Genomic DNA, 26,788 nt, shown 5'->3' with positions numbered 1-26,788 from the left:
GGAAAAATCTTTCGGGATTTCATTTGGGACAACCATGGAATCTCTAAATCACTTTGGGAAGAATTGACATTTTCACAACATTGACTATTTCTATTAGTAAATTTAATGTATCTCTCCATTTCCTTAGGCCCCCTTTAATCACTTGACAGTATTTGAAAATTTCTTCCCATGGAGATCTTACACACAAGTGTATTGTGTTAGGTCTATTTTTACACATTTCAAAGTTCAAATACTGTTGGGAAATGATATCATTTTTCTTATTTTAATTTCTGACTGGTATATATTTTATAAAAATATTTTTAAAAAATCAGTGCCTTTCTGTTGTCAGACTCTAGCACAAAAATGTCCCATCTTTGCCCCTATTCACCCTCCCATCCAACCCAGCTACAGCCCCGCCCTGTGACCTTAATCTCTCTAAAGCTGGGCGAAGAGAGGGGGGCTGTGTGCAGATGGCTCTTCAACCTTGAAAGGAGGATGTCGGCATCTGAAGGCGGGAAAGGTGAGAGCAGCCTTCCACCCCTGCAGACCCTTGGAGCAAGCCAAGGCTCTGCTCTACCCTCTGCCCCTCTGCCCCATCTACTGCCCAACAGGACCCCACCCCTGGAGAGTCACCAGGGGACCAGAACCACATCACCTTGTTTCCCTCCCCGACAGCACCAAACATAGCCTTAGTATCACCTGAACCCCGATGCTCAGCCTGACTCAGACCCTGCCCCTATGGCCTCCCAGCCCCATCTCCAGCTTTAGTTTGAAACTGAATCCCAACCCTAATCCTGGCCCCAACCTCCATCCTAGTGCCCACCCCAAGTCCAATTCCAAAGCCAACCCCAAGCTTAATCCTAACGCAAACCTTACCAACCAGAGGGCAATCCCCTGTCAGGGTCTAAACCCCAATGTAGATTCAGCCCTTGGTATGAGCTCTAAATTCACCTAACCTCAACCCCAACATTGAGATATCAATATTGTTAGTGAGTAGGTCTCTGAGTCTCCAAAAAGTCTCCAAAAAGAGCACAGATCAATTTTTTTTTAAAGATTTTATTTATTTATTTGACAGAGATCACAAGTAAGCAGAGAGGCAGGCAGAGAGAGGAGGAAGCAGGCTCCCTGCTGAGCAGAGAGCCCTATGTGGGGCTTGATCCCAAGACCCTGGGATCATGACCTAAGCCGAAGGCAGAGACTTTACCCACTGAGCCACCCAGGTGCCCCCAGATCAATTTTTAAAGACTAGAGAGAGAGAGAGAGAGAGAGAGAGAATGAACACATTTGATGGTGGTAGAAAGTCATGAAGTCTTACTACCTTGGAGTCAGAGATTGCATATGTTGGAATCCCAATTCGGCCACTTGGTCAAATCACTTCCCTTTTTGCATCAATTTCCTCACCTGCAAAATGGGAATAATACTCTGTGCCAGACATTATTCTGAATGTTGAACTCACTTAATCCTCACAACGATTCTATAACATAGGTACTCTTATCACTCCATTACGCAGATAAGAAAATTGAATTTCAGGGAGGTTGCACAATTTTCCCAAGGCTGCACACAGGTGCCAAGTTCAGACAGCTGTTTCCTCCAACACTGGGGATCCTAACCAAGCCAACCTACTGCCCCTCAGAGCCTAGAACAAGGCCACAAGAATTGGGAATGACTTTTGCTGAAAACCCCAATGCCAAATTCAGATCCCATCCAAACTTAACTTTAACCCTAACCTTGATCCTAATTCTAATCCCAACTCATACACTCTATTCCTTCCTGTATTTAAACCCAATCCAAAATCCACCACTCGAATTTAACCCTAAATTTGCCTCTAGCTATAAACTTAATCCTACCCCATCCCAATTTAAATTCCCTATCAAGTCTAACAGCAAAGCCTTCTTTACTTGGAAATGTAATTTCACCTTCCCTTCTCTACAAACTCTCTTTACCCTCAATCAATTACAACACCAACTCTTCCCCGCAATTCTTAACTCAGACACCACCCCAGCTCTCCCTAATTTTACATGCTCTTCTCTCCTGCCCTCAGACACAGGGATGGTATCAGGAAGGAGGCAGCCATGATTGCCCCAATACCCTCTCCCTCCTTGACTTGGTTTCTCCACACAGACACCACCCCAGAACCCAGCCCAGCCAATGGGATAGGACCTGGTCCTGAATGGGGGCTGTGCCCTGGGCCTCCAGCATTGGGGGGTGAAGAAATCAGTGGGGCAACCGGCCTGGAGACCCCTAAGCGAAGGACTCAGCACAGTAAGCACAAGACAGTGGCAGTGGCCAGTGCTCAGAGGTCACCCCGGGCACTCTTCTGCCTCACCCTGGCCAACCCCCTGCGGCGGTTCTGCATCAGCATTGTGGAGTGGAAGCATCCTGGAAGGCGGGGGCGGGGCTCAGGAGTGAGGTTTCACCAGGGTACCAAGAGTCAAGGTTTGGGTCAGGGCTGGGATGGAGGAAGGCTGAGGTCACTAGGGATCAAGAGTCAAGAACTGGATTAGAGGGTGAGTTGAGAAATGTGAAGGTCACTGCGGGGGGTGGGGGAAGGAGGAGTGTCAAGAGTCAAGGGCTAAATCAAAGCAAGAGTTGGGGATGGCTAAGGTTTCTAGGGGGTCCAAAGTCAAAGCCTTGGTCAGGGCAAGGGCTGGGAATGTCAGGGCTGGACGCCTTGGGTCAAGCATCAGCATTGGATGGGGAGGGCTCCAAGGGAATGTGGGTTATCTGAGACCTATCTGCCTGGGTCCTTGACTGTCCACCTGAGGCCCTTCGACATCCTCATCCTGCTGACCATCTTTGCCAACTGTGTAGCCCTGGGGGTCTACATCCCCTTCCCAGAGGACGACTCCAACACTGCCAACCACAACCTGGTGAGGCTTGCCCCCCCCCCCTTCCCCAAGCCAGATCCAGCCCCAGTAGAACCACACTAAAACCCTTCAAGCCCCCCATCCGCTCCTCGCTGATCCAGATGACCCTCTCCTATTCAGTCGAAGCTTAGATCTCCAATTATGCTTCTCTTTCCGTGGCTCCCCTCAAGCCCCACCCTCAAATAACCCCCACTCTCCCGTCCTGCCCCTGGCTCCAACCTCAGGAGCAAGTGGAGTACGTATTCCTGGTGATTTTCACTGTGGAGACTGTGCTCAAGATCGTGGCCTACGGGCTGGTGCTTCATCCCAGTGCCTACATCCGCAATGGCTGGAACCTACTCGACTTCATCATCGTTGTGGTCGGGTGCGCATCTTCAGGGGACACCCCCACCTTAGTTCGACTTCCTACCCCAGGCCCGCTGAATTCGGGGCCCAGGGGAAATGTCTGTTTCCGACTGCCCTCATTTGGCAGTCAGAACCAGGAATATCAACATATTTTAAACTTCTTCACATTTCCAGTCACGAGGACCTGTGCTTTTCCGAGAAGGGAGGGGTGGAGGGAGGTCCCGAGGCCCGCCTTGGCCTCCTAATCCCGTGCTACCCCTTCAGGCTGTTCAGCGTGCTACTGGAGCAGGGCCCTGGTCGGCCGGGAGACACCCCGCACACAGGGGGAAAGCCGGGAGGCTTCGATGTGAAGGCGTTAAGGGCGTTTCGGGTGCTGAGGCCACTGAGGCTGGTATCTGGGGTGCCAAGTGAGTGGCACGCCCCCCAGGAGGTTGGAGGTGAGGGAGGGGCGCTGGAGTTGGGAGTTAGGCCAACCTCGCCCCTCTGTTCCCACAGGCCTGCACATAGTGCTCAATTCCATCATGAAGGCGCTGGTGCCCCTGCTGCACATCGCCCTGCTCGTGCTCTTCGTCATCATCATCTATGCCATCATTGGACTCGAGCTGTTCCTTGGACGCATGCACAAGACATGTTACTTCCTGGGATCTGGTCAGCCATTCCACTCCTCTGGGGACAGGACACCACCACCACCGCCGCCCCGCCCCTCCCTCCACTGGTTTCTGGGCCACACCCTGTTCTCAGAAAAACCCGCTCAAATCCACAGGACTCCACCCCCAGGCTAAGGCTCCGCCTCTGGGATAACAAGCCCTACCCCTTTATTCAAGCTCCGCCCTCAATCCCGGACTACTGCCGCCCCTTGACTAATAGCTCCGCCCCATCACAAGACTCCACCTACAGGCCTAGACCTTACTCCTTGACTCCATCCTCCAGGACTGGCCCCAAATACTCAGGCCCTTTATCCAGACTCCCGCCAAGCCTTGCCCCCGCCCTTTTTAAAAGAGACCCTTCGCAGTTCACAAGACTCCTCCCCCAGGCTCAGGGCTCACTGCTATTTACAAGATTCCACCACAAGTTTTACAGTTCTACCCTCCCAGATACCTGTGGTTGGGACTCACGACTTCCCCGTGGTTCCGAATCCTGATCTAGCAGAGCTGGGAGCTTACAGTTGCCCTTGATTTAGAAAAATCTCGAACCCTGAGTTGAACTTCTCAGGTGGACGGAGCTCCAGGGTAGCAGGGACTGTGGGTGGGCAGGCTTCAGAACCCAAAGCTCGCGTCTTCCCACAGACGTGGAAGCAGAGGAGGACCCGTCGCCCTGCGCATCTTCGGGATCCGGGCGTGCGTGCACCCTGAACCAGACCGAGTGTCGCGGGCGCTGGGCAGGGCCCAACGGAGGCATCACCAACTTCGACAACTTCTTCTTCGCCATGCTGACCGTCTTCCAGTGTGTCACCATGGAAGGCTGGACAGACGTGCTCTACTGGGTGAGGTGGACGACAGGCACACAGTGAGAGACTGCACCTGCCTTTCCTCCGTAAGCTCAGGCGAGAGTGTCTTCATATACTGAGAGATGCATGTCCTCTCTCTCCCCAGATGCAGGATGCCATGGGGTATGAGCTTCCCTGGGTATATTTCGTGAGTCTCGTCATCTTTGGGTCCTTCTTCGTCCTCAACCTTGTACTTGGTGTCCTGAGCGGGTGAGGAGCCTAGACACCCGCCCCTATACTGCCCCTCAGCCCCTGTCCCATTTGTTCTATTCCTAGCAAACTCTTAGGCATCCTTTCAGAACCCATCAGAAATACCACCTCATTCGGTCAGTCAACATTGAGCAACTACTGGGTGCAAGGCATCATTCTAGGAATAGAATAAAAGACAAAAATCCCTGTCTTCCTGGATATTACATTCTGGTGGGGAGAGACAGATAATACCAATACACACAACAGACTGTGTATACGCACACCCACACATGTATGTGGTGGGTTGTTGAAATTTTTTCTTATTTCCAGTAGGCCCCATGCCCAGTGTGGGGCTTGAACTCACAACCCTGAGATTAAGAGTCACATGCTCTACTGACTGAGTCAGCCAGGCACCTCACATATGTAGTGTTTTATATGAAATATGTACTATGGAAAGAAAGGAAGGATAAGGATAGAAATGAGCAAATTGTGCAATTATAAATAGGGGCAATCAGGACAGACCTCCTTGAGAGGGTGACATCTGAGTAGAAATGTGAAAGAGATGAGGGAATGGGCCACATGGATATCTGAGGAAAGGGTGTTCCAAGGAAAGGGAACCGCTGATGCGAAGCTAGAATGAGTTTGACATATTCTAAGAACAGCAAGGAGGCCAGTGGGGCTGGAATGGTGAAGGCAAGGGAGCCAGAGTGGTTCCCTCACCTAGCTCTCCATCTTCCTCCCTTAGGGAGTTCTCCAAGGAGAGGGAGAAGGCCAAAGCACGAGGGGACTTCCAGAAGCTGCGGGAGAAGCAACAGTTGGAGGAAGACCTGCGAGGCTACCTGGACTGGATCATGCAGGCAGAGGACCTGGACATCGAAGACCCCTCAGCAGATGGCAATTTTGGTTCTATGGCTGAAGAGGGCCGGCCCGGCCACCGTAGGCAACCCCGTGGGGCCCATTCCCTGCTCCACGCATGCCTCAGATGTGGGCTACCCTCCTCAGACCCCACCCCAACTGGCAACAACTCTAGGCCCAGCCCCCGGTTCCAGCCTAGGACACAGAACCAGACCCACACTCGAATACCCTGTACCCAGAACAAAGACTCCAAATAACACCCCACCACCAACATGGCCCTAACCCAGCCTCGGGCCATTCTCCCCAACTGTCCTTCCCATCTGGCAGGGCCACAGCTGGCAGACCTGACCACCAGGAGACGTGGACGTCTGCGCTGGTTTAGTCACTCTACCCGCTCTACCCACTCCACCAGCAGCCATGGTGAGAGTCCAGCCAGATGGGGGAGGTGGGGGTGGGATGGGCAGACAGAGAAGCAAGCCAAGTTTGGAACCTGGGGTCTTCAAGTACAGACCTCTATTCTCACCCTTCCCACAGCCAGCCTCCCAGCCAGTGACACTGGTTCGATGACAGATACCCCAGGTGATGAGGAAGAAGAGGAGGGGGCTCTGGCCAGTTGCACACGCTGCCTGTAAGGGCCCCCAGCCCTTGACCACTGGCCGGCCCAGAACCCAGTCCAGACCCTGACACCCATCCTTACTGGACCCTCTAACCTTGACCCCAGCCCCTGAGCTCCAACCCCAGCCACCAACTGCCCCTTAGTCCCTCATGACGCTCACCTTCCATCCTCCTCTTTTCCAGAAACAAGATCATGAAAACCAGGGTCTGGTGAGTTGGGAAAATTATGGGATTTTGGGCCCCATGACTTTGTGTGAGCCCCACCTCCAAGTCCCCCGTGACCACCAGGCTAGCCCACCTGAAAGCCCCCCAGGCCCCACTCAGGTAGGTAATTTCAACCAGAAGACTCACCTTTCCCCCCTCCCCAGCCGCCACCTCCGCCGAGCTAACCGAGGTCTTCGGGCACGCTGCCGGCGGGCTGTGAAGTCCACTGCTTGTTACTGGGCCGTGCTGGTGCTCGTCTTCCTCAACACGCTGACCATCGCCTCAGAGCACCACGGGCAACCCGTTTGGCTCACCCAGATCCAGGGTGTGCCCTCTCCCCCACTGCCGGACTACCAGCCCCCTTCCCCAGCCCCCAATTGTCTCCACTCTAGAAACCCAAATCCAGGGTCTCTGGGGTTCCTCAGACCCCCCAGACATTGCCTTCCTGCCCTAATAAATGCAGAAACCTTAGCCTGTCCCATCGCACCTTGTAGCTAGCACTCCCAGAGCACTTGCTCTGGGCATCAAGCTCTGTTCTCCTCACTTTGCATGGACTAACTCAATTTTTCTTCACTAAAGACTTATGTGAAACAAGTACTACTACGGCACGCAGTACTGAGTGCCAAGGTACTGAAGAATTAAATGATTAATCCCAGGACTCAGCTAGTGAGTGGCAAACCCAGGCAGGTGGCTTGGAACTCCAGAATCTTAACTCCACACTGTCTGGATGGGTTAACCCCTCTGTGTCTCAGTTTCCCCATCTACAGAAATGGGGTTAGCAATTGTATCCACTTCATGGGGTTGGTTGGAAGGATTAAGTGAGTTAAAGTGAAAAGTGCTTCGAACATGGCTTAGTCCACAAAAAGCTAACATTTTAGAAGTGTTAGCTCTTACCGTTATTCATTTTATCTCAATGCCAACCTGAATACTGAACACACTTCTGACCCCAAGCCTCAAACCAGCCTCAATCCCAGCTAAACCCCAGAATCTAACACTAGCTTCAAAATGGAGTTTTCTTGGACTCATAGAGGCTGATGGAGGTCCCCCACCCTGATTCTTCCCCTCACCCCATTTCCAAGCCTCTCAAAACCTCACCCACTCTGACCTACAGACTCACCCCAATCCCTAACCCTTGTCCTATCTGTCCCCAGCCTGTGTCTGGTCCGATACCAGCTACCCCAGATCGCCCCATGGCCCCCACCCCCCTACACATTACTGAGGAAATTGGCCAATCCAGTCACCTCTGCCCCTCTCCCCATAGAGTATGCCAACAAGGTGTTGCTCTGTCTATTTACGGTGGAGATGCTTCTCAAGTTGTATGGCCTGGGCCCCTCTGCCTATGTTTCTTCCTTCTTCAACCGCTTTGACTGCTTCGTGGTCTGTGGAGGCATCCTGGAGACCACCCTGGTGGAGGTGGGCACCATGCAACCCCTGGGCATCTCAGTGCTCCGATGCGTGCGCCTCCTCAGGATCTTTAAAGTCACTAGGTGCGTGGGGCAGGGGAGGATTGGGGCCCCAAGCACAGCCTGAACAGCCCCCTCCCCAGCTCCAGTGACTATCTGCCTCACCATTCATTTAACAAATATCCACTGAGTGCCTACTTCATGCCAGGCACACTTCCAGGCCCTAGAGAAACATTAGGAATCAAAGCAGACACAAGTTCCCACCTCGCAGAGATTATTTTGAGAGAGAGAAAGAGCACAAGTTGGGGGAGAGGGGCAGAGGGAGAAGGAAAAGGAAAATTTTAAGCAGCCTCCACACCAGCTCAGAGCCTGACCAGGGGCTTGATCTCACAACCCTAAGATCATGACCTGAGCAGAAATCAAGAATCACATGCTTAACCGACTGAGCCACCCAGGTTCCTCTGGCCTCATGGAGATTAAAGTCCATTGGGGAGGGTGTCTACTCCATTTCCATTTCCTTCCTCAACCTCAACTCCAGCTCAAACATTATTCCGAGCCCCATCTCTGAACTCACCTCCATACCCATCTGCAAACATTACACCATCTCTAACCCTAACCCCTACCGACTCATCATATGCAAGCTCATCCGCAGCCCCAACACCCAATCCCAAGGCCAGCTCCATCTCTAATCTCATCCTTAACTTGCAGCCTATCCCCACCACTAACCACAACCCCCATGTCCCTAACTCCTAACCAGTATCCTACCTCCAGCTGCAATCTCAGACCCAGACCCAATCTCATTCCTATCCCCTCTTCTATCCCAACCCTCAACCACAACCTTATCCCCAACTCAGTCATCTAAAACTCCAAATACTCTCTTAACCCCTAACCCCAACCCCATCCCCAGCTACAGTCCCTAACCCCAATCCCAGTCCCCGTCCCAACCTGAAACCCAATTCTAGCTTCAACTTCCATATAACCTCCATCCTAACTTCATCTCTCATTGCACCCTTAACGCCAACACTAACCCCAAATTCAACCTCCTCACATCTTATTTTCACATCAACCCAACTTCAAAGCTCATTTTATTTTTTTAAACATTTTATTTTTTTTATCTGAGAGAGAAACTAAGAGAGAGAGAGAGAGAGAAAGAGAGAAAGCACAAGTGGGGTGAGGGGAGGAGAGAGAAGCAGATGCCCTGCTGAGCAGAGAGTCTGATGCGGGGCTTGATCCCAGGACTCCAGGACCATGACCTGAGCCAAAGGCAGACGCCCGACCAACTGAGCCTCCCAGACGCCCCTCCAAAGCTCATTTTGACCTGGCCCGCCCCTAGAACATTGCAAGCTGGAGTCCTGCCCTGGGTCCTGACTCACCACTGGACCAGTCAACCCTGTCTCCTCCATCTCTGCTGCAGGCACTGGGCATCTCTGAGCAATTTGGTGGCATCCCTGCTCAATTCAATGAAATCCATTGCATCGTTGCTGCTTCTCCTCTTTCTCTTCATCATCATCTTCTCCCTGCTTGGCATGCAGCTCTTTGGGGGCAAATTCAACTTTGACCAGACCCACACCAAGCGAAGCACCTTCGATACCTTCCCCCAGGCCCTCCTCACTGTCTTTCAGGTGAGGTCTGGAGACCATGGGATAGGTGGGTTGGGTGGGGAGGGGGGAAGCCATAGGGTGGGAGGGTCCAAAGAGCTTCACAGTGAACTCTCACCCCCAGATCCTGACAGGTGAAGACTGGAATGCGGTCATGTATGATGGTATCATGGCCTATGGTGGCCCCTTCTTCCCAGGAATGCTGGTGTGTGTCTATTTTATTATCCTCTTCATCTGCGGCAACTGTATCCTTGGAGCCTTGGGGGGCTGGGTGCTGGTAGAATGTAGGGTAGCTAAGGGGATGTGGGCAGTCCACAGGCAGGCATCTTCTCCATCCTTTGTTAGCCTGAGCTCACCACAGACATCCTTCTGAACGTGTTTCTCGCCATTGCTGTGGATAACCTGGCCAGCGGAGACACAGGGACTGTCAATGACAAGAGCAGGTGATGTCTGGCTCTGCCCCCAAGACAGTCTCTCCCTGGGATCCCTGACTGGGTCTCCACACATACATCCCACACTACACTCAGTCACCCTGGCAATCCATATCCCCAGATCCAACCTGTCAGTCCTCATTCATTCAATGTGCATTCTTTGATCTCCCACTTTGTGTCAGGCCATGTTCTAGACACTGAGGAGACGACAGGAGTCAAGGTAAACAGAGTCCTCGCTTTCACAAAGATAACATTCTAGTTGTTGGAGGCAAGCAAAATACAAAGAAATGAATATATAACATAATTTAATTAAATATATGTTAATATATAACAAAAAAAGAGTTTGGAAAAAAAGAATAGAGAGAAATGAAAGTTGCTATTTTGCTATAGGGTTAGACCCTATTTTGGTCAAGGAAGGCCTTTAACACAGAGGTGACAGTTGAACAGACACCCAAATGAAGGGAGAGAGTGAGCCATGAAAATATCTGGGGGAAGAGTGCTTCAGCAAGTGCAAAGGTCCTGAGGTGCACATTCAGCACATTTGAGAAAACGCCAAGGAAACCAGGGAGTCTGGAGTGAGGTGAGAAAGGAAAAGAGTGGTAGGAGGTGAGCTCAAATGGGGGAATAGGGGGGCCCCATTGGGGGCATTCTGGGCCATAGTGAGGACTTTGGTTTTTGCTCTGAGTGAGTGGGAGCCATAGGAGAGGTGTGAGCAGAGGAAGAATGTGCCAGACTTAAGATTTAATAGGATCCTTTTGGCTGCTGTGAAAAGAACAGACCGTGGGGATAGGGGCAGAAGCAGGGAGGTTCTATGGGACCTCAGAAAGGTCTGTTCTGATTGCACTGACCCCCTCAGCCTCGTCTATCTGCTGCAATCCTTAGAAATTGCTCCCCCTTTCTCTCACAGGGAGAAGAGTACTGAGGGGGTTCTCCCACAGGAAAATGGAGTGTTGGTGAGTTAGAAGCCTGGGCACTGTCTACGCCTCCCATTACCACCAATATCTGTCTATGTGTGTGTGTTTTAACCCCCATTTTCTGCCTGTGCATCTCTCCACTACTGTGTTCCTTCCGTGCCTCCCCTCAGTCCATTCTATAATGTCTCCCCCACCATTGGTGACCCCCATCTTTCTGTCCCCAGGTGCCTGGTGGGGAGAATGAGGAAGAGGAGGGCAGAAAGAATGAAGAAACAGGCAAGTGGGCAGGGCCAGATGGAGGAGGTGTGGGACCTTAGAGACAGCACCCAGGCAGACCTCTTGACCACCTAGATCCTCCTCTCTGAGGAGAAGCCTTTTCTGAAATCATCTTGAAAGTGATGGGTTTGATCGGAAAGGATGACTACCTACTATTTACGTCAACATGGATGGAACTGGAGGGTATTACTCTAAGTGAAATAAGTCAATCAGAGAAAGACGATTATCATATGGTGGAACATACAGAAGATCATAGGGGAAGGGAGGGAAAACTAAGTGGGAAGAAATCAGAGAGGGAGACAGCATAACTACTCTTGACTCTGAAACAAATTGAGGGTTGTGGAAGAGGAGGTGGGTGAGGGGATGGGGTAACTGGATGATGGGCATTAAGGAGGGCACATGATGGGATGAGCACTGGGTGTTACATGCAACGAACGCATCATTGAGCACTACATCAAAAACTAATAAACTGATAAAAGCAGTGGGCTTGGTGTGTGGCCAGCAACATTTGGGATGCTGAGATTAAAGAAGATAAAGACTTTCGTTTTACTGCAGAACTTCTCAGAGGCTTTATTGTAAAATAGCGTGTATTGGATGGCAAGGATGATGATGTTCATTCAACAGACATTTCCTGAGCTTCTACTGTGTCCCAGGCACTGTTCTAAGTGCTGGAGACCCAACTGTGAACAAAACAAACTAAAAGACCTTCTCTGAGGAGCTGAAACACGGGAAGAATTTGCCGTGTGACAGCCACTATTGTAGGGGCTTTACATACGTTTTCCAATGAATTGTCTGTCTTTTGGTCTTCTTCTGGTACCAGGCATGGAGGAAGAAGAGGAGGACGAGGAGGAAGAGGAGGAAGAGGAAGAAGAGGAGGAAGGAGGTGCAGGGCGTGTGGAACTCCTGCAGGAAGTTGTACCCAAGGAGAAGGTGGTACCCATCCCTGAAGGCAGTGCCTTCTTCTGTCTCAGCCAAACTAACCCGTGAGTGCTGGGAATGGATGAGGAGCTAAGGCAGCAGGGGCTGGGGCAGTTGGAGGGCCAGGGACCAGCCAAGGCTCTGGCAGGGTGCATGGCCCAATGCAAAAGAGGCTGAGCTGTCTCCGTGGGGCTCTCCCAATCAACTCTGCGGTTCTGGGTTCTGACCGCAGCCCATTCCCCACTCCCCAGGCTGAGGAAGGCCTGCCACACCCTCATCCACCATCATATCTTCACCAACCTTATCCTGGTGTTCATCATCCTCAGCAGTGTGTCCCTGGCCGCTGAGGACCCCATCCGAGCCCACTCCTTCCGCAACCACGTGAGCCATTGGCTGGGGGCTGGGGGAACACTCCCAGGGGTGTCCTACTGGGCATAAGGAGAAGGACAGAAAAAGAGAGGGAGGGAAGGAGAGGAGAAGGGAGGGACAGCAAAGCTTACAGAGAGACGCGCATGCGCACACACACACATACACACATACCCCTAGGATTTCCCTAAGTCATGACTCAGTGGCTTCCCCTATTTCTCTACTTCCAGATTCTGGGGTATTTTGATTATGCTTTCACCTCCATTTTCACCGTGGAGATTCTACTAAAGGTAATGAATAGGCCCCCAGTCTTACCCCCAGTTGCCCCAAACCATCCTGTACCCACCCCCATAGCCCACCTCTCCTGTTTCCATACCCTCTTCCCCTCTCTATACCCACACCGGGAGTCTACCCTGATGTCCTCCTCCCCCTCCCGCAGATGACAGTGTTTGGGGCCTTCCTGCACCGAGGTTCCTTCTGCCGTAGCTGGTTCAATCTATTGGATCTGCTGGTGGTCAGCGTGTCCCTCATCTCCTTTGGCATCCAGTGAGTGACCCTTGGCATCCCCTGCCCACTCCATTCCTCCCAGAGCAGAAGCCAAACCTGGGCCAGGGCCTGAGGACTGACCCTTCCCCAGCTCCAGCGCCATCTCAGTGGTGAAGATCCTGAGGGTACTCCGAGTACTGAGGCCTCTCCGAGCCATCAACAGGGCCAAGGGACTCAAGGTAACCCAGCCCCACCCAAACCCACAGGACCCATGTCCTGCCCCACTCCTAGGGCCCCAATCTCCAATCAGACTGACTATTTGCACAGATGCTTGACCACACAGCCTGGACCCAACATGTAACCCACACCCCAGACCACTGATCATGTGGCCTGACCCATGTTCCTTACAAGTAACTAACAATTCCCTACCCTTGGCCACATTTCTCTGACCCAAGTTCCTGAAATGTGGCCCCATACCCCTTCCTGGTAAATACTTATTCCTGGTCAGTGCCCACATGGCCCTGAGCACATATCCCTGGGCCACGACCAGGGGTTCCCCAGCTCGAGTCCCTGAGCCCCATCTACTCCCAGAATCCCTCCCCACTGGCTGCTGTGGCCTGTAATCTCGTGAACCATCTGTGTGGGGGCCTGCAGCACGTGGTGCAGTGTGTGTTCGTGGCTATCCGAACCATCGGGAACATCATGATTGTGACTACGCTCCTGCAATTCATGTTCGCCTGCATTGGTGTGCAGCTCTTCAAGGTGAGAGGAAACACTGGAAGGTCAAGGTGGGGAGCAAGGGGTAAACCTGCCTGACAAGTATCCTCCCTACAGGGGAAATTCTACAGTTGCACTGATGAAGCCAAACACACCCCCCAAGAGTGCAAGTGAGTGCCCCAAACCCTGCCCTTGGTGGAGCTCGGGACCCCTCCCAAAGGCCAAAGAGGCCCCTAGATCTCACCCAGGCCCCTGAAACCCTTGGAGCTTCCTCCCAAGAACTGTGGAAACTCCCTCGGTTTTTGTCACGCCCCCCCAAGCTCCCCGAATTCCCCACAGTACATCCCCAGAACATTCCCAAGAGCTGCAAAGGCCCTCAGATCTTGCCAAGTCCTAATAGACCGCCAATACCTCCCCAAACCCCTCTTCTCATTCTCCAGAGTTACCTACATTCTACTCTGGACCCCCCAGAAATCCCCAAACACTCCCCTCACCCATGGTCACTGTCACAAAGTCCCAGGCTTCCATCTTGAGATTCCTGTAGAGGATGGTGATTAAAAGCATGTGCTTTGAAGTCAAGCATTCCTTGTTCAAATTCATCTCATGAGACTTGGGGGTACATTTCTTGACCTTGCTGAGTCCCATTATCCTTAACTGAAAAATGGGGATGAAAAGAATGCAGATCTCACAAGGTTTCTGTAAGTGTATAAGGAGAGTGTATACAACAAAAAGTTTCTACATGTAAAGCCGAGCACAGGGCCTGGCATATACTTCATGCTGAGATTGATTATTAGTATTATTTTTCTCCTGGGAGATGACAATGATGATAATGGTGATGACAGTTAACATATATGGTACCAACTATGTGTGAGATACTATTCTCATTGAGTAACTTGATTAATCCTTGTATCAGGCCAGGAAATATGTTCTGTTAGTATTCTTATTTTATAAATGAGGAAAACTGAAGCACAGAGAGGTTAAATGCCTAAGACCACCCAGCCAGTAAATGGCGGGGGGTAGGATTTGAACCCAAGCTATCCAGCCTCACCACTCCATGCTGGAGACCCCAGACCCCTTCCCCCAGCTCTCCACCCCTGCTCACCCACCCACCCTGTCTGCAACATCCACAGGGGTTCCTTCCTGGTCTACCCTGATGGAGATGTATCACGACCCCTGGTCCGGGAGCGGCTCTGGGTCAACAGTGATTTCAACTTTGACAATGTCCTCTCAGCCATGATGGCCTTGTTCACTGTTTCTACATTCGAAGGCTGGCCTGCGTAAGGAGCAGGGCTCCAGGGATGGGCAGGGGACAGGGAAGGAGTCTATAGGCTGGGATCTCCTTGGGGATGGGTGGAAAGGTGCCTTGGGATGTGATAAAGGTCTCTTGAGACTGGATAGGGTTTTCTGAGGACTGGTGAGCATATCAGAGGACTGACTGGGGATCCTCCAGAAGTTTGATGGGGGTGCTTTGGGGACTGGGTATGGGGGTGTCTCCAGGAAGGCTAGAGGTCTCTGAGGAAGTCTAGAAAGGACTGGGTAGGATTTAAGGGGGACCAGGTAGAGGTCTGGAGGAAGGCACTGGGGGAGGTCTCGGAGAGATGGAGCTGGATATTCAGTGGTTTTCAGAAAGCTGTATAAGTCTTTGGGGTTCTAGTTGAAGATCTTTGGGAAGATGGTGCAAGGAATTCAAGTTGATGGGATAGGATTTGGAGATCTTTGGGGGCTTGTGGGGGAGTTCTGGGGAAGTGAATGGGGATCTGAGGTGGCTGAAGAAGGGAATTTAGTGGTCTATGGGAACTTAAGAGATTTGGGAGTCTTGGAGGACTGGTGTAAGAACTTTCTCTAGAGGGTTGTATGGGGACCTCTGGGTCTCCAGAGGGCTGAGACAAGGGATTTAGGGGTCTTTGAAGCCAGCTGGTGTTGCTTGGGGTATGCATGGAGGTCCCAGGTGGCTAAGTCAGGGGATTTGGGGTCTTTGGGGTGCCAAGCAGGAGATTCTAGAGTGTCTGTTTTAAGGTGTCTGGGGACAGGTCTCAGGGGGCTGGGATATCTCCTCACCCACTCCCACTGGTTCCCCAGTCTACTATACAAGGCCATCGATGCAAATGCAGAGGATAAGGGTCCTATCTATAATTACCATGTGGAGATCTCAGTGTTCTTCATTGTCTACATCATCATCATTGCATTCTTCATGATGAACATCTTTGTGGGCTTTGTCATCATCACCTTCCGTGCCCAGGGCGAGCAGGAATACCAAAACTGTGAGCTGGACAAGAACCAGGTGACCTCTAACCCCTCACCTTAGGGCCTCCAACCCCTCCCCACCACCCTCTTGCCTTGGGATCCCGCTGCTCACTCACGCCCTACACCCATATGCAGCGCCAGTGTGTGGAGTACGCCCTCAAGGCCCAGCCACTCCGCCGCTACATCCCCAAGAACCCACATCAGTATCGTGTGTGGGCCACTGTGAACTCTGCTGCCTTCGAGTACCTCATGTTCCTGCTCATCCTGCTCAACACGGTTGCTCTAGCCATGCAGGTCTGAACTCCCCACCCTGACCCCTGCCAGACACCTGACCCTATTCTGTCCACACAATCTCTTGGGAACCATTAGGAATGCTTTAGGCTGCAAGCAACAAAACCCCCAACTGACAGAGACTTAAGTTATAAAAATATTTGCCACATTTCTTCAAATCTAAAACCAATAATTGGAAGTTGCATCCTGACTTAAGAGATGTAAGAATGTGGGGAAAATGCGGATGGCCACTGTAAGTTGCTATTGATTGTGAAATGCACCCCATTTTCAAAGATTCTAAATGTGAAAAGATGTGCATACTGGAGTCAACAAAATATGGTAGGCTGTTTGATCATTGTTCATCAGGTATCCAGTGTCTTTCTCTTCCTCCATTCTTAACAAGTTGGCTTTCATTCTCATGATTGTTGCTTCATGGTCACAAGATGACTGCCATGGCTCCAGGCATCAAAACCACATTCAAGGCAGGAAAAAGGAGGGAAGAGTGCACCCAAGGGCTCTCCTCATTTGAGCCTTTTATTGGAAAGCAAAAATAGTTTTCACAGAAGCTGCCCAGCCAGCAGCAGACTTCTGTTTCTGTCTCATTAGTCAGAAGTAGCTGCAAGGAAATCAAGAGCTGGGCTTTCGAATATCCATATTGGGATACCGACAGTTTGAGGAGTTTGGCCAAAGCATAGTTCTATCACATCTCCAGACTCACCTCAGTCCAAAACAGAAAATATTTGGTTGTGGGTGGATAGGTCTCTGCCTCAGGCTCCGTCCTCACACTTGGCTTTTTCTCCCAGCACTATGAACAGACTGCTCCTTTTAACTATGCCATGGACATCCTCAACATGGTCTTCACTGGCCTCTTCACTGTTGAGATGGTGCTCAAAATCATCGCCTTCAAACCCAAGGTGCCCCCCCAAGCCCTAGATTCAACTGCAGTGGGTGAATTCCTTGGGGTGGTACTCATTGCAGAGCTCTCGGGGGGGCAGCAACCAAGGGCTCATAGATCAAGGGGTGAGAGGGATCCAGATGAAGGCCTATCGTGTAGTCCAAGCTGGGCCCTGCCTCCATAATATCACCTACCACTGGACCCCAATACTAACTTGCTAGCTCTGAGAAGACAAGACTCTATTTTTTTCCTGCCTACAGCATTACTTTACCGATGCCTGGAACACGTTTGATGCTCTTATTGTGGTGGGCAGTGTAGTGGACATTGCCGTCACTGAAGTCAGCGTAAGGACTGGCCTCTCCACAAACCCAGCCTTCCCCCACCTCAGCCCCAGGGCCTCTCAACTTACCTCCACCCTATTCTTGAAGACTCAGTGCTCCTCATTCTAGCTCCATGTCTCCTGAATCCCTGTCAGGTTTAGCCAAAGCCCCCCTCCACCAGCTCCCTTATTCCATTTATTTCCTTACTTTATATCCCTTATTCTATTCCATTCCATCTGCCATCTCCTAAAACGACTCTCCTGTTATTTCTGTTATTTCCTTCATTGCCTCTACATCCACCTCCATTGACTCCATCATCTCCACCAATTCCTGCTTTGGCTCCATCGTTTCTTCTGACTACTTCATTGGCTGAATTTCCTCCAACAACTTCACTGTCTCCAACACTGGGTCTTTCACGGCTCTGTCATCACCACCGACTGTACCATGGGCTCCATCATCTCCTCCATTGGGTACTACCTGGCTCTATCACCTCGATTGACAATGCTGCTGGTTCCATGTCTCCATCACTGTCTTCTCCATTGGGTCCTCCATCGGTTCTCTAATCTCCATCACCTCCATGAAACCACTGGCTTCATCATTTCCTCCATTGGCTCCACTGGCTCTCCACCATCATTCCCTGTACCCTCTCATTTCCCTCCCACCCTCATTGCCAACTTTTCCCACAACCATCTTGATCCACTACCATATAACCTTCTCCATCATCCCTCGAATAATGACTTTACCATCCATTATCCCCTATATCTGCTACATTGTTTCTCCCTTTGTTCATTTGGGCCTGCAATCTCATCCTCTCCTCTGTCACCTCTGTCTTGGCCATATCTCCCTTCAGAATGGTGGCCACCTTGGCGAGGTAGCCCCCACCTCACAACAGGGACTCTATGCTTCTTTCCACACCTACCCTCCCTTCCTTTCTTCCTAAGAGTCCTTAGAAATGCTCCCTGACTATCCTGGGGCCTGAGTTCTGAGGGACTTGGGGGCTGGGAGGGCCAAAGCATGAGACAGGGAGGTGGCCGGGGCAAATGTAGACTCATCATACCTACCACACCCCCAACCTCAGAGCTCTGAGGACAGTTCCCGCATTTCTATCACTTTCTTCCGCCTCTTCCGAGTCATGCGGCTAGTCAAGCTTCTCAGTAAAGGTGAAGGAATCCGCACATTGCTCTGGACATTCATCAAGTCCTTCCAGGTAACTCCCCATCCCCTTGACCACCCCTCACCCTCATCTCACCCTTCTCAGCCTGTCCTTTTACCACACCAAGAACTACATTTCCCAGTGTGCCATACCCATCTGCAATTTACCATTTCTGGTTTTCTCTGTTTTTCTAGCCTCCCAATTCCCAACATGCCTTGGTCTCACTGATCTTATTCTATTGTATTTAATACTGTGTCCACATTTGGGAGACACTGATAGTCATGGGCACTTTGGGGATGGGTCACATCTCTCGGTAGGCCCAGGCTTGAGGGAGCAGTGCATTCTGGGGCTTACATTTCTCTGCCTGGACCTGAATATCTATCCTCCTCCCCAACCCCATAGGCCTTGCCTTATGTGGCTCTTCTCATTGCAATGATATTCTTCATTTATGCAGTCATTGGGATGCAGGCAAGTGGGGAACCCAGGGAGCATCCCTTAGGCACTGTGGGTAGGAATTCACCCACAGTGGGGGTGGTGGGTTGAAAGACAAGCTGGATGACCCTGAGTCAGTCCACACATCTGTGAAATGGGATCAGCAGTGCCCGCACATCAGGGCTGTGAGAATCTTTTGATCTAGTACTTTTTTGAGTACTAGAAGGTGTGAAATGGGTGACAACCTGTGGGGGCATGGGTTTGCCACTCTGACACATGCCCTGTGCACCCACAGATGTTTGGCAAGGTGGCTCTTCAGGATGGCACACAGATCAACCGAAACAACAACTTCCAGACCTTTCCACAGGCTGTACTGCTTTTGTTCAGGTGACATCCATGCCTCCTCCACTGCCATCTTGGTCCCCAGCATGTCCTTGGGTGCCCACACACCCTGTCTGCATCCCAGACTGCCTGAGCTGTGGAAATAACAGGGCAGCATGGGGCTTCATTTTGCCTGAGACCTTTTATGGCTGTGATCTGAAGAGTCTTGTGTAATAATCTAGCCTCGACCATTCTTTTTCTGGCTGTAAGGAGTATACACTTCTTAGGACTCAGTGCCCCATCAGTAGCATGGGGACCAACATGGGGATACCTGATGAACACGACTGTCATCATCATGGCTACACCAGCTTTTAAATTATTGAAATGCTTTATGGAATTTATCTGTGCCAGATATAACCCCTGGCATGAAGTGGGTCATCTTCTTACCCTCCAGTCCCCTACAATGCCACTTGCGATGACTTCATAGCCTCCCCTCCAAAATGGCCCCACTGTGTGACCCCCAGGTGTGCCACTGGTGAGGCATGGCAGGAGATAATGCTTGCCAGCCTTCCCGGGAGTCGGTGTGACCCCGAGTCTGATGTCAGCCCTGGCGAGGAGTTTACCTGTGGTAGCAATTTTGCCATCGCCTATTTTATCAGCTTCTTCATGCTCTGTGCCTTCCTGGTGAGGACCGTTTCCCCACAACCACCACCACTGCCATGGGGGCTGGCCCTGAAAGGTCTGGGGACAAGGTGGGGAACCCAGATCTTCAGAGGGGGTGAAAGGGCTGGTCTAATAAGATCAACCAGGGACTAGTGACCCAGTAACCATAAGTTTACCTCAGCGTCCCACCAACCCCCCACACCCAGCTTAGCCCTTCACCTAACCCTCACTGTTCACTGGCCCACAGATCATAAATCTCTTTGTGGCTGTCATCATGGATAACTTTGATTATCTAACCAGAGATTGGTCCATCTTGGGCCCCCATCACCTTGATGAATTCAAGAGGATCTGGTCTGAATATGACCCTGGAGCCAAGTATGGTCTATAACTACATAGCTGGGATTGCATGGGACAGTGCCTGTCCCAACCAGTCCCCCAGCCCCAGAACCTCTGACCTGTTACCCGTTACACATTACCTAGTCAATAGATGCCCCAAGGTTCCCACTGCCTCTGTCCTCTGTCTTCCCCAACTGCCCTCAGATTCTTCCCTGGCAGGCTCTGGGTTGTTGGGGGTGGGGGGAGTTGGTAGAGATGAGCTGGTGGAGTCTTCAGAAAGGGATAGAGGTATCTCCAATCCAGCGGTGCCCCCCACCCACCCCAACTTGTCTCAGGGGCCGCATCAAGCACCTGGATGTGGTTGCTCTGCTGAGACGCATCCAGCCTCCCTTGGGATTTGGGAAGCTGTGCCCACACCGAGTGGCCTGCAAGGTCTGTGCACCTGCCCACCCCCCCACCTCTGAAAGGGCTGTCCACCCACCGCAGGGGTGGGCAGGGACCCTGTCTTGGGTGGGGAGGGTGTGTTTGGTTTTATCTTCGAAGGTTTCTGCTCCTGGGTATCCAATGCCTTCATCCCTGGCATTTGCTCAAAGTGGGTTCCATGTCCCTGGTGTGTGTAGAGACTTGTGGCGATGAACATGCCCCTCAACTCAGATGGGACAGTGACATTCAATGCCACACTCTTTGCCCTGGTTCGGACATCCTTGAAGATCAAGACAGAAGGTGCATGGGAGGGATGGGGAAGAGGCAGGAGGGGGAGGGCCTCTGGGGAAGGTGCAGGGATCAATCTCATTGAGTTATGGGCCTGGCTCCTGGCTTGGAACCTCAAAACAAGTGACTATGGCTCCTCCTGGCCTGTTTTACCACCTGTTCAATGGGGGTGGTGTGTGACTGTGGTAGAAGCTTGTGAAGCCCCTTCCAACAGGGGAGTGGCTGCGAAGGGTTCCTCCTATTGGCTCATGCCCCATAGTCTTTCCTGATGCAGGGAACCTGGAACAAGCCAATCAGGAGCTGCGGATTGTCATCAAAAAGATCTGGAAGCGGATAAAGCAGAAGCTGCTAGATGAGGTCATCCCCCCTCCTGACGGTGAGCTAGCTCCTCCCCAATTCCATGAGCCCACCCAAATGTCAAATGATTACTCACCATCACGAAACTAGCATTGGATGGGGGTGGGGGCCAAAGGGAGTCTATGCTGTGGGTAGGGGGAACAGAGGACCCCTGTGTGACCTTGCCTCTTCTCCCTTGCCCCCAGAGGAAGAGGTCACCGTGGGCAAATTCTACGCCACATTTCTGATCCAGGACTATTTCCGCAAATTCAGGCGGAGGAAAGAAAAGGGGCTACTAGGGAGTGAGGCCCCCTCAAGTACCTCCTCTGCCCTTCAGGTCTTAAGAGAGGGGCCTGGGTGGGGTGGGGTATGTGGGAGCACCGTGGCTGAGGCTGCCTGCCCTCTTGGTCTTGTGGAACCCATGTCACAGACGAGGGAACAGAAGTCCCAGGACTCACAGAGGGTCAGGGGTGGCTGAGGGACCCCTTACCCCACCCCACACTCCTGCATGGGAAGCAGGCTCATGAATGGGGGGGTTTGGACCCTGAGCTGCCTTGCTTCCCTATGTTTCTACCCTCACAGGCTGGTCTGAGGAGCCTACAGGACTTGGGTCCTGAGATCAGGCAGGCCCTCACCTGTGACACAGATGAGGAGGAAGAGGGACAGGAGAGAGAGGAGGAGGAAGATGAGAAGAACCCGGAAATTTATAAAGTGAGGGCAAGTTTAAACTCCCCTAGAGAATTTGATTGTAAAAAACACTCCCTTAATTCCTTATGTAACTTGAACACTGCCTTTGGGGAGGAGGCCCCCTGAGAAGACTCCCTACAACAGGCAAACGTTTATTTGATACCTACCATCCACTGTTGGAAGGTGAAACCCAGATTTAGCCCTTAGGTCACTGGAAATAAACTTCAAGTGACTTGTGTCACTGACCAAGTGACTTAGATATAACATGAATGGCAACATTCAATCCTGTGACTTCCACAGGCCCCAATGGGCTCCCAGCCCCCATCTCGCCGGAGCTCCGTGATTTCTGCATCTCTACCTGTTGGGAACAGACCTCCAGATTCACTTTCCCTTGGGCCCACTGATGATGATGGGGGGGCTCCAAATTCCATACAGCCCAGTGGACCCCAGGCTGGATCCCATTGCCACAGGTATGGTCAAGGGTCTGGTGGGATGTTGTAAGGGAAGGCAGGGACTAGCCACTACATGGGGTTAATTCAGGGGCAAGGGGGCCTTTGAATGGAAATTTAGGATGGATGGAAGGGATTTTTAAGGGCTCAGATGGAACAGAGGGTAATAAGGGATTCATATGAGAAAGGCAATGCAAAAGTTTAATACAAAAAGCACGTAATATGGAACTAAGTGAGTTTAAGTTCAAATCCTGGTTCTGCCATTTGCTAAGTGACCTTGGTCTAGTCACTTAGTTTCCATGGTCCTCAATCTTGTCACCTGTAAAAGGGGGATGATAACAGCACTTACCTCACAGAAATAATGAAAGAACATAATGAAGTCACACCTAGCTTTTATAGCCTCCTCCTCACCTCCTCCAACACACTCCCAGTTCCTGTGTTGAAGGTGTCTCTTCAACAGGCCAACTTTGATTTTTTTTAAATGTTGGGTCCTTCCCATTAGAAATATCTATTAAAAGAAAGCCCACATTCATTTTAAGATGATGGCAGGTTGGGACGCCTGGGTGGCTCAGTCAGTTAAGCATCCAACTCTTGATCTGGGTTCAGATCATGATCTTGGGGTCACGAGATGCAGCCCCAACTCGGGCTCTGCACTCAGCATGGAATCTGCTTGGGATTCTCTCTCTCCCTCTCCCCCTGCTCCTCCTCCAGTCTCTCTCTCTCTCTCTTGCTCTCAAATAAATAAATAAATAAATAAAAATAAAATGATGACAGGTTAATTTTATGTTATGTGAGTTTTCCCAATTGGAAAAAAAAAAACACTAAAAGCCCAGTGTTTCTGTAGGGGATGGGGCATGGAACAAGAAGGAACCAGGAGCCCAGGGCCACATACTAGGAGGATTGTTGTTGGAGGGGATCTGGTTTGTCTAACTTGCTTCACTTTCCCCAGGAGAAGTTCTGGAGGTTTTATTTTCACCATTCCAGAAGAAGGAAGTTCTCAGCTCAAAGGAAATGAAGAGCAGGAGAATCAGGACAAGGAAGAGGAAGTCCCCACCGAGGACTCTGGCCACGACATGTAAGATGACCCCATGAGCCACATGCAGGAGGGCAGGACTAATGGGACCTCACTGCCCATGCGCAGGCCTGAGCTCATCCTAAGCCCTCTCTCCCGCGCAGGCTCTCCTACCTAGACGAGCGGGCAGGGATTCCCCCACGCCCCATAATTTTACCACCCCACAGACCCCAGAGATACCTTGACGGGCACAACACACCACGCCGCCGTCTGCTGCCCCCCACGCCTGCAGGTGAGAGCAGGCATGGATCCTGGCCCCCCTACCAAGAGCCAGCAGGGCAGAGGGCTGGGGTGACTCTGACATTCTTCTTTGCCCCCCCACCCCTCCCCGCGCCGTGCCTCCCCCCCACCCCCAGCTCGGAAGCCTTCCTTCACTATCCAGTGTCTGAGGCGCCAGGATGGTTGTGAAGATTTACCCATCCCAGGCACCTATCATCGTGGGCTACCCCTCACCAGCAGGGCACAGGTGAGGTGGGGAATGGGGTGCTGAGGTCTGGAGGGGTAGAGTTAGCCTAGGCTGAATTTATCAAACACACCACATGTCTTCTGAAGAATGAGGCACATATGAATTCACAAAAGCAAAAAAATGGGGGGGGAACCCTCTCAGGACCCCTCACTCTTCGGGAGTTCAATAAACTTTGTTGCCCACCCCCCCCAAAAAAAAAAGAATTCACAAAAGCCTCACTGTACCTGGGAGATAGGTACTGTTGTTAGTCCTAGTTTACAGATGAGGAAACTGAGGCCCAGAGAGGCTTAACCAAGGTCACACAGCCAGTAAGTGGCAGAGCTCAGATTTATACCCAGGTCTTTTATGCTCTTGAATAAAGTCAAGTCTGGTTGATTCGCATTCAGTTTGCCTCCAGTTGTGTTGGGGGGGGGGGGGTTGGGCGGTGATAAGAGGTAGGCACAGGGGTGAGTCCTAGATCCTCATATCCCACCCATCAGTCCTGAGCCCCCTGATGTTTATTCTGGTCCAGGGTTCCTGGGCAACCCCTCCGCAACGGAGTCGGCTCCTCTATGCCCCACTCTTGTTGGTGGAGGAGGGCGCAGCGGGGGAGGGATACCTCCACAAATCCAGTGGTCCACTGCGCACCTTCACCTGTCTGCCCGTGCCTGGAACCCACTCGGACTCCAGCCATGGCAAGAGGGGCAGTGCTGACAGCCTGGTGGAGGCTGTGAGTCTAGAAGGGACCTGGGCTTGGGGAGAAAGGGAGGAAGTGGGAGCTTGGGAAGGAGGGAAGAGGGCATCCCCCCCCAACCCCCGGTCTCTGCACTGTGCATGTGATTATCTATCCCTTTGCTCTGCAACTTCTGCTTAGCATGATGTATGCACGACTGTCCCCAGTGAATTCCCTGCACACTTTCATGGATGATGCATCATCTACCTACACTGACCCTGCTGTGCACATTGCTTTGATTCCATGTTGGGCCTCTGCTGACTCTGATCCTATCTGTGCCCCCAGGTGCTCATCTCCGAGGGCCTGGGCCTCTTCGCCCGAGACCCACGCTTTGTGGCCCTGGCCAAGCAGGAGATTGCAGATGCCTGTCGCCTGACCCTGGATGAGATGGACAGTGCTGCCAGTGACCTGCTGGCACAGGGGACCAGCTCACTGTATAGTGATGAGGAATCTATCCTCTCTCGCTTCGATGAGGAGGACCTCGGAGACGAAATGGCCTGTGTCCATGCCCTCTGAATTCCCACCCCTCCTCCCCTGCTCAATAAACCTTCTGCTCTCCCTTCCCCAGAGGGAGACAGGCATGGACCACAGCCCTGGATTTCAGTATCTTTGCACTGGGGGTCTGGGGCTGCCCAGCGCCCCCCAGGCATCTATCCCCTGCTTCAGCCCTGAGCCACTGCCCACACACGAATATTTCCAGAAACCAGGACAGCCAGGCCTGATTATTCAGCGTTAGGGAAGGAGGGAGGAGGAGGAGGAAGAGACAGCAGCCAAAAAAAGCTGGAGACAGAGTGGAGGTGGTGGGGGAGGGGAAGGAGACCGGACAGAGATGGAGGAAGAAGAAGGAGAGAGGATGTGTGGGGGCTTGGATGAGGAGTGGGCGAAAGTCAAAGATTCCACGAGGGGTCAGTCAGGTCAGCCTGAGGAAGAACAGATGGGATGAAATGGATAAGAATATTCAGAGTAGAGTCCTGCCAGTAGAAAGGCCTGGAGGTTGGGTTTAGCCTTGTATGTAATATGTCAGGCAGAGGGGTCCTCTGACAGCATCAGGAATTTCTGGGAAGCTAAATCGGGATTACCCTGTCTCCTGCTTTCTATCTTCTGCTTAAGAAAAAGAAAATCTAAGTCCGTTGACAGAAGACATGGGTGACAGCAAAGGGCGAAGCCCTCAGCCTGTGGTAACCCCCTCAGGGCCCACCTGGTTTTCCTGAGACCACCTAAGAGTACCCCCACTGTCCCGCACAGATCCCAGCGCTCCTCTTTCTGCTTCTTGCCCTGCCTGTAGTCAGGCAGTCTTTGGGGGTCTCATTAACCAAGCGAAGTTTTATCAGGCATTTACTTTGTGCCAGGCACTGTTCAGGGTTTCCCTCACGCCAAACTGAGCTGGCTTAGACATGCCGCGGGACTTGTCCAAGGTGGCATTCAGCCCCACTCCGAAGGAATCAGAGGCAGTGCTGGGAAAGGTCCTGGATAGGGCCACCACCAGGGAGGTTCCGACCCGGGGTTTCATCCCAGTTCGAGCCATGGGAGAGATTTGAGCAGGGTGGTGACATAGTTAACGGCATTTTAAATGGATGCTCTGACGGCTGTGCTGAAAACAGAAGGGAGGGGGAAGAGACTGGAGATGCTAAAATTGGCAGGAACCATGGTTGCCTTAGCCAGGGGAGGTGGCAGAGGAGATGGTGAGAAATTAGTGGATTCCAGAGCTATGTAGGAAGTAGAATGAACCATTTATTTGGCCCCAGGCTGAGCGCATAACAGTGATTATCTTGTTTAATCAGTGCAGCAACCTTGTAGGTACCATGTTAAAACTATTTTACATGTCCAAAGTCACACAGGAATAAATATTAAAGTGGGATTCAAATGCAAGTAATTGCTGAAACCCAAGCTCTTTTGCCAAAAAGTCACCAACGGCAAGGTATCCATTAGGTATTTGTGTGAATTCGAGTGTGTGTACATGGTGATGCTTTTAAAAAGTAGGTATACATCCAGATGGTTCAAAATTCAAAGGGTACATGGGGCACCTGGCTGGCGCAGTCAGATGAGCATGCAACTCTTAAACTCGGGGTTGT

The 26,788-nt window shown here is 51.7% G+C and overlaps 1 protein-coding gene across 3 annotated transcripts; it reads left to right on the top strand.

Annotated features, from left to right (window-relative positions):
- The first annotated feature begins 474 nt into the window (after positions 1-474).
- Positions 475-25,232, top strand: CACNA1F (calcium voltage-gated channel subunit alpha1 F). 3 transcript variants are annotated; one of them, XM_045995149.1, is made up of 48 exons: positions 475-499; positions 2,101-2,353; positions 2,744-2,849; positions 3,071-3,210; positions 3,456-3,598; positions 3,687-3,839; positions 4,478-4,674; positions 4,784-4,887; positions 5,612-5,769; positions 6,049-6,141; positions 6,256-6,349; positions 6,520-6,546; positions 6,705-6,865; positions 7,802-8,027; positions 9,358-9,565; positions 9,666-9,786; positions 9,903-9,984; positions 10,880-10,925; positions 11,111-11,162; positions 11,983-12,145; positions 12,332-12,461; positions 12,677-12,736; positions 12,886-12,992; positions 13,084-13,171; positions 13,587-13,694; positions 13,767-13,819; positions 14,780-14,926; positions 15,729-15,930; positions 16,029-16,187; positions 16,967-17,077; positions 17,319-17,402; positions 18,229-18,249; positions 18,457-18,585; positions 18,934-18,999; positions 19,259-19,350; positions 19,809-19,968; positions 20,195-20,322; positions 20,619-20,715; positions 20,904-21,006; positions 21,269-21,370; positions 21,537-21,667; positions 21,913-22,041; positions 22,318-22,487; positions 23,416-23,541; positions 23,643-23,770; positions 23,895-24,004; positions 24,516-24,713; positions 25,002-25,232. In XM_045995149.1, the coding sequence occupies exons 1-48, from the start codon at positions 475-477 to the stop codon at positions 25,230-25,232; spliced, it is 5,922 nt and encodes a 1,973-aa protein (XP_045851105.1). The 3 variants fall into 3 exon arrangements, with proteins under 3 accessions (XP_045851105.1, XP_045851104.1, XP_045851106.1); XM_045995148.1 differs by having other exon boundaries at positions 5,612-5,802; XM_045995150.1 differs by having other exon boundaries at positions 475-536; positions 2,336-2,353; positions 5,612-5,802.
- Positions 25,233-26,788: the final 1,556 nt, after the last annotated feature.

Source organism: Meles meles, chromosome X (genome assembly GCF_922984935.1).
Source record: "Meles meles chromosome X, mMelMel3.1 paternal haplotype, whole genome shotgun sequence".
Taxonomy (NCBI): Eukaryota; Metazoa; Chordata; class Mammalia; order Carnivora; family Mustelidae; genus Meles; species Meles meles.
Note: the sequence above shows the minus strand (reverse complement) of the source record. Positions and strands in the feature narration are given on the sequence as shown.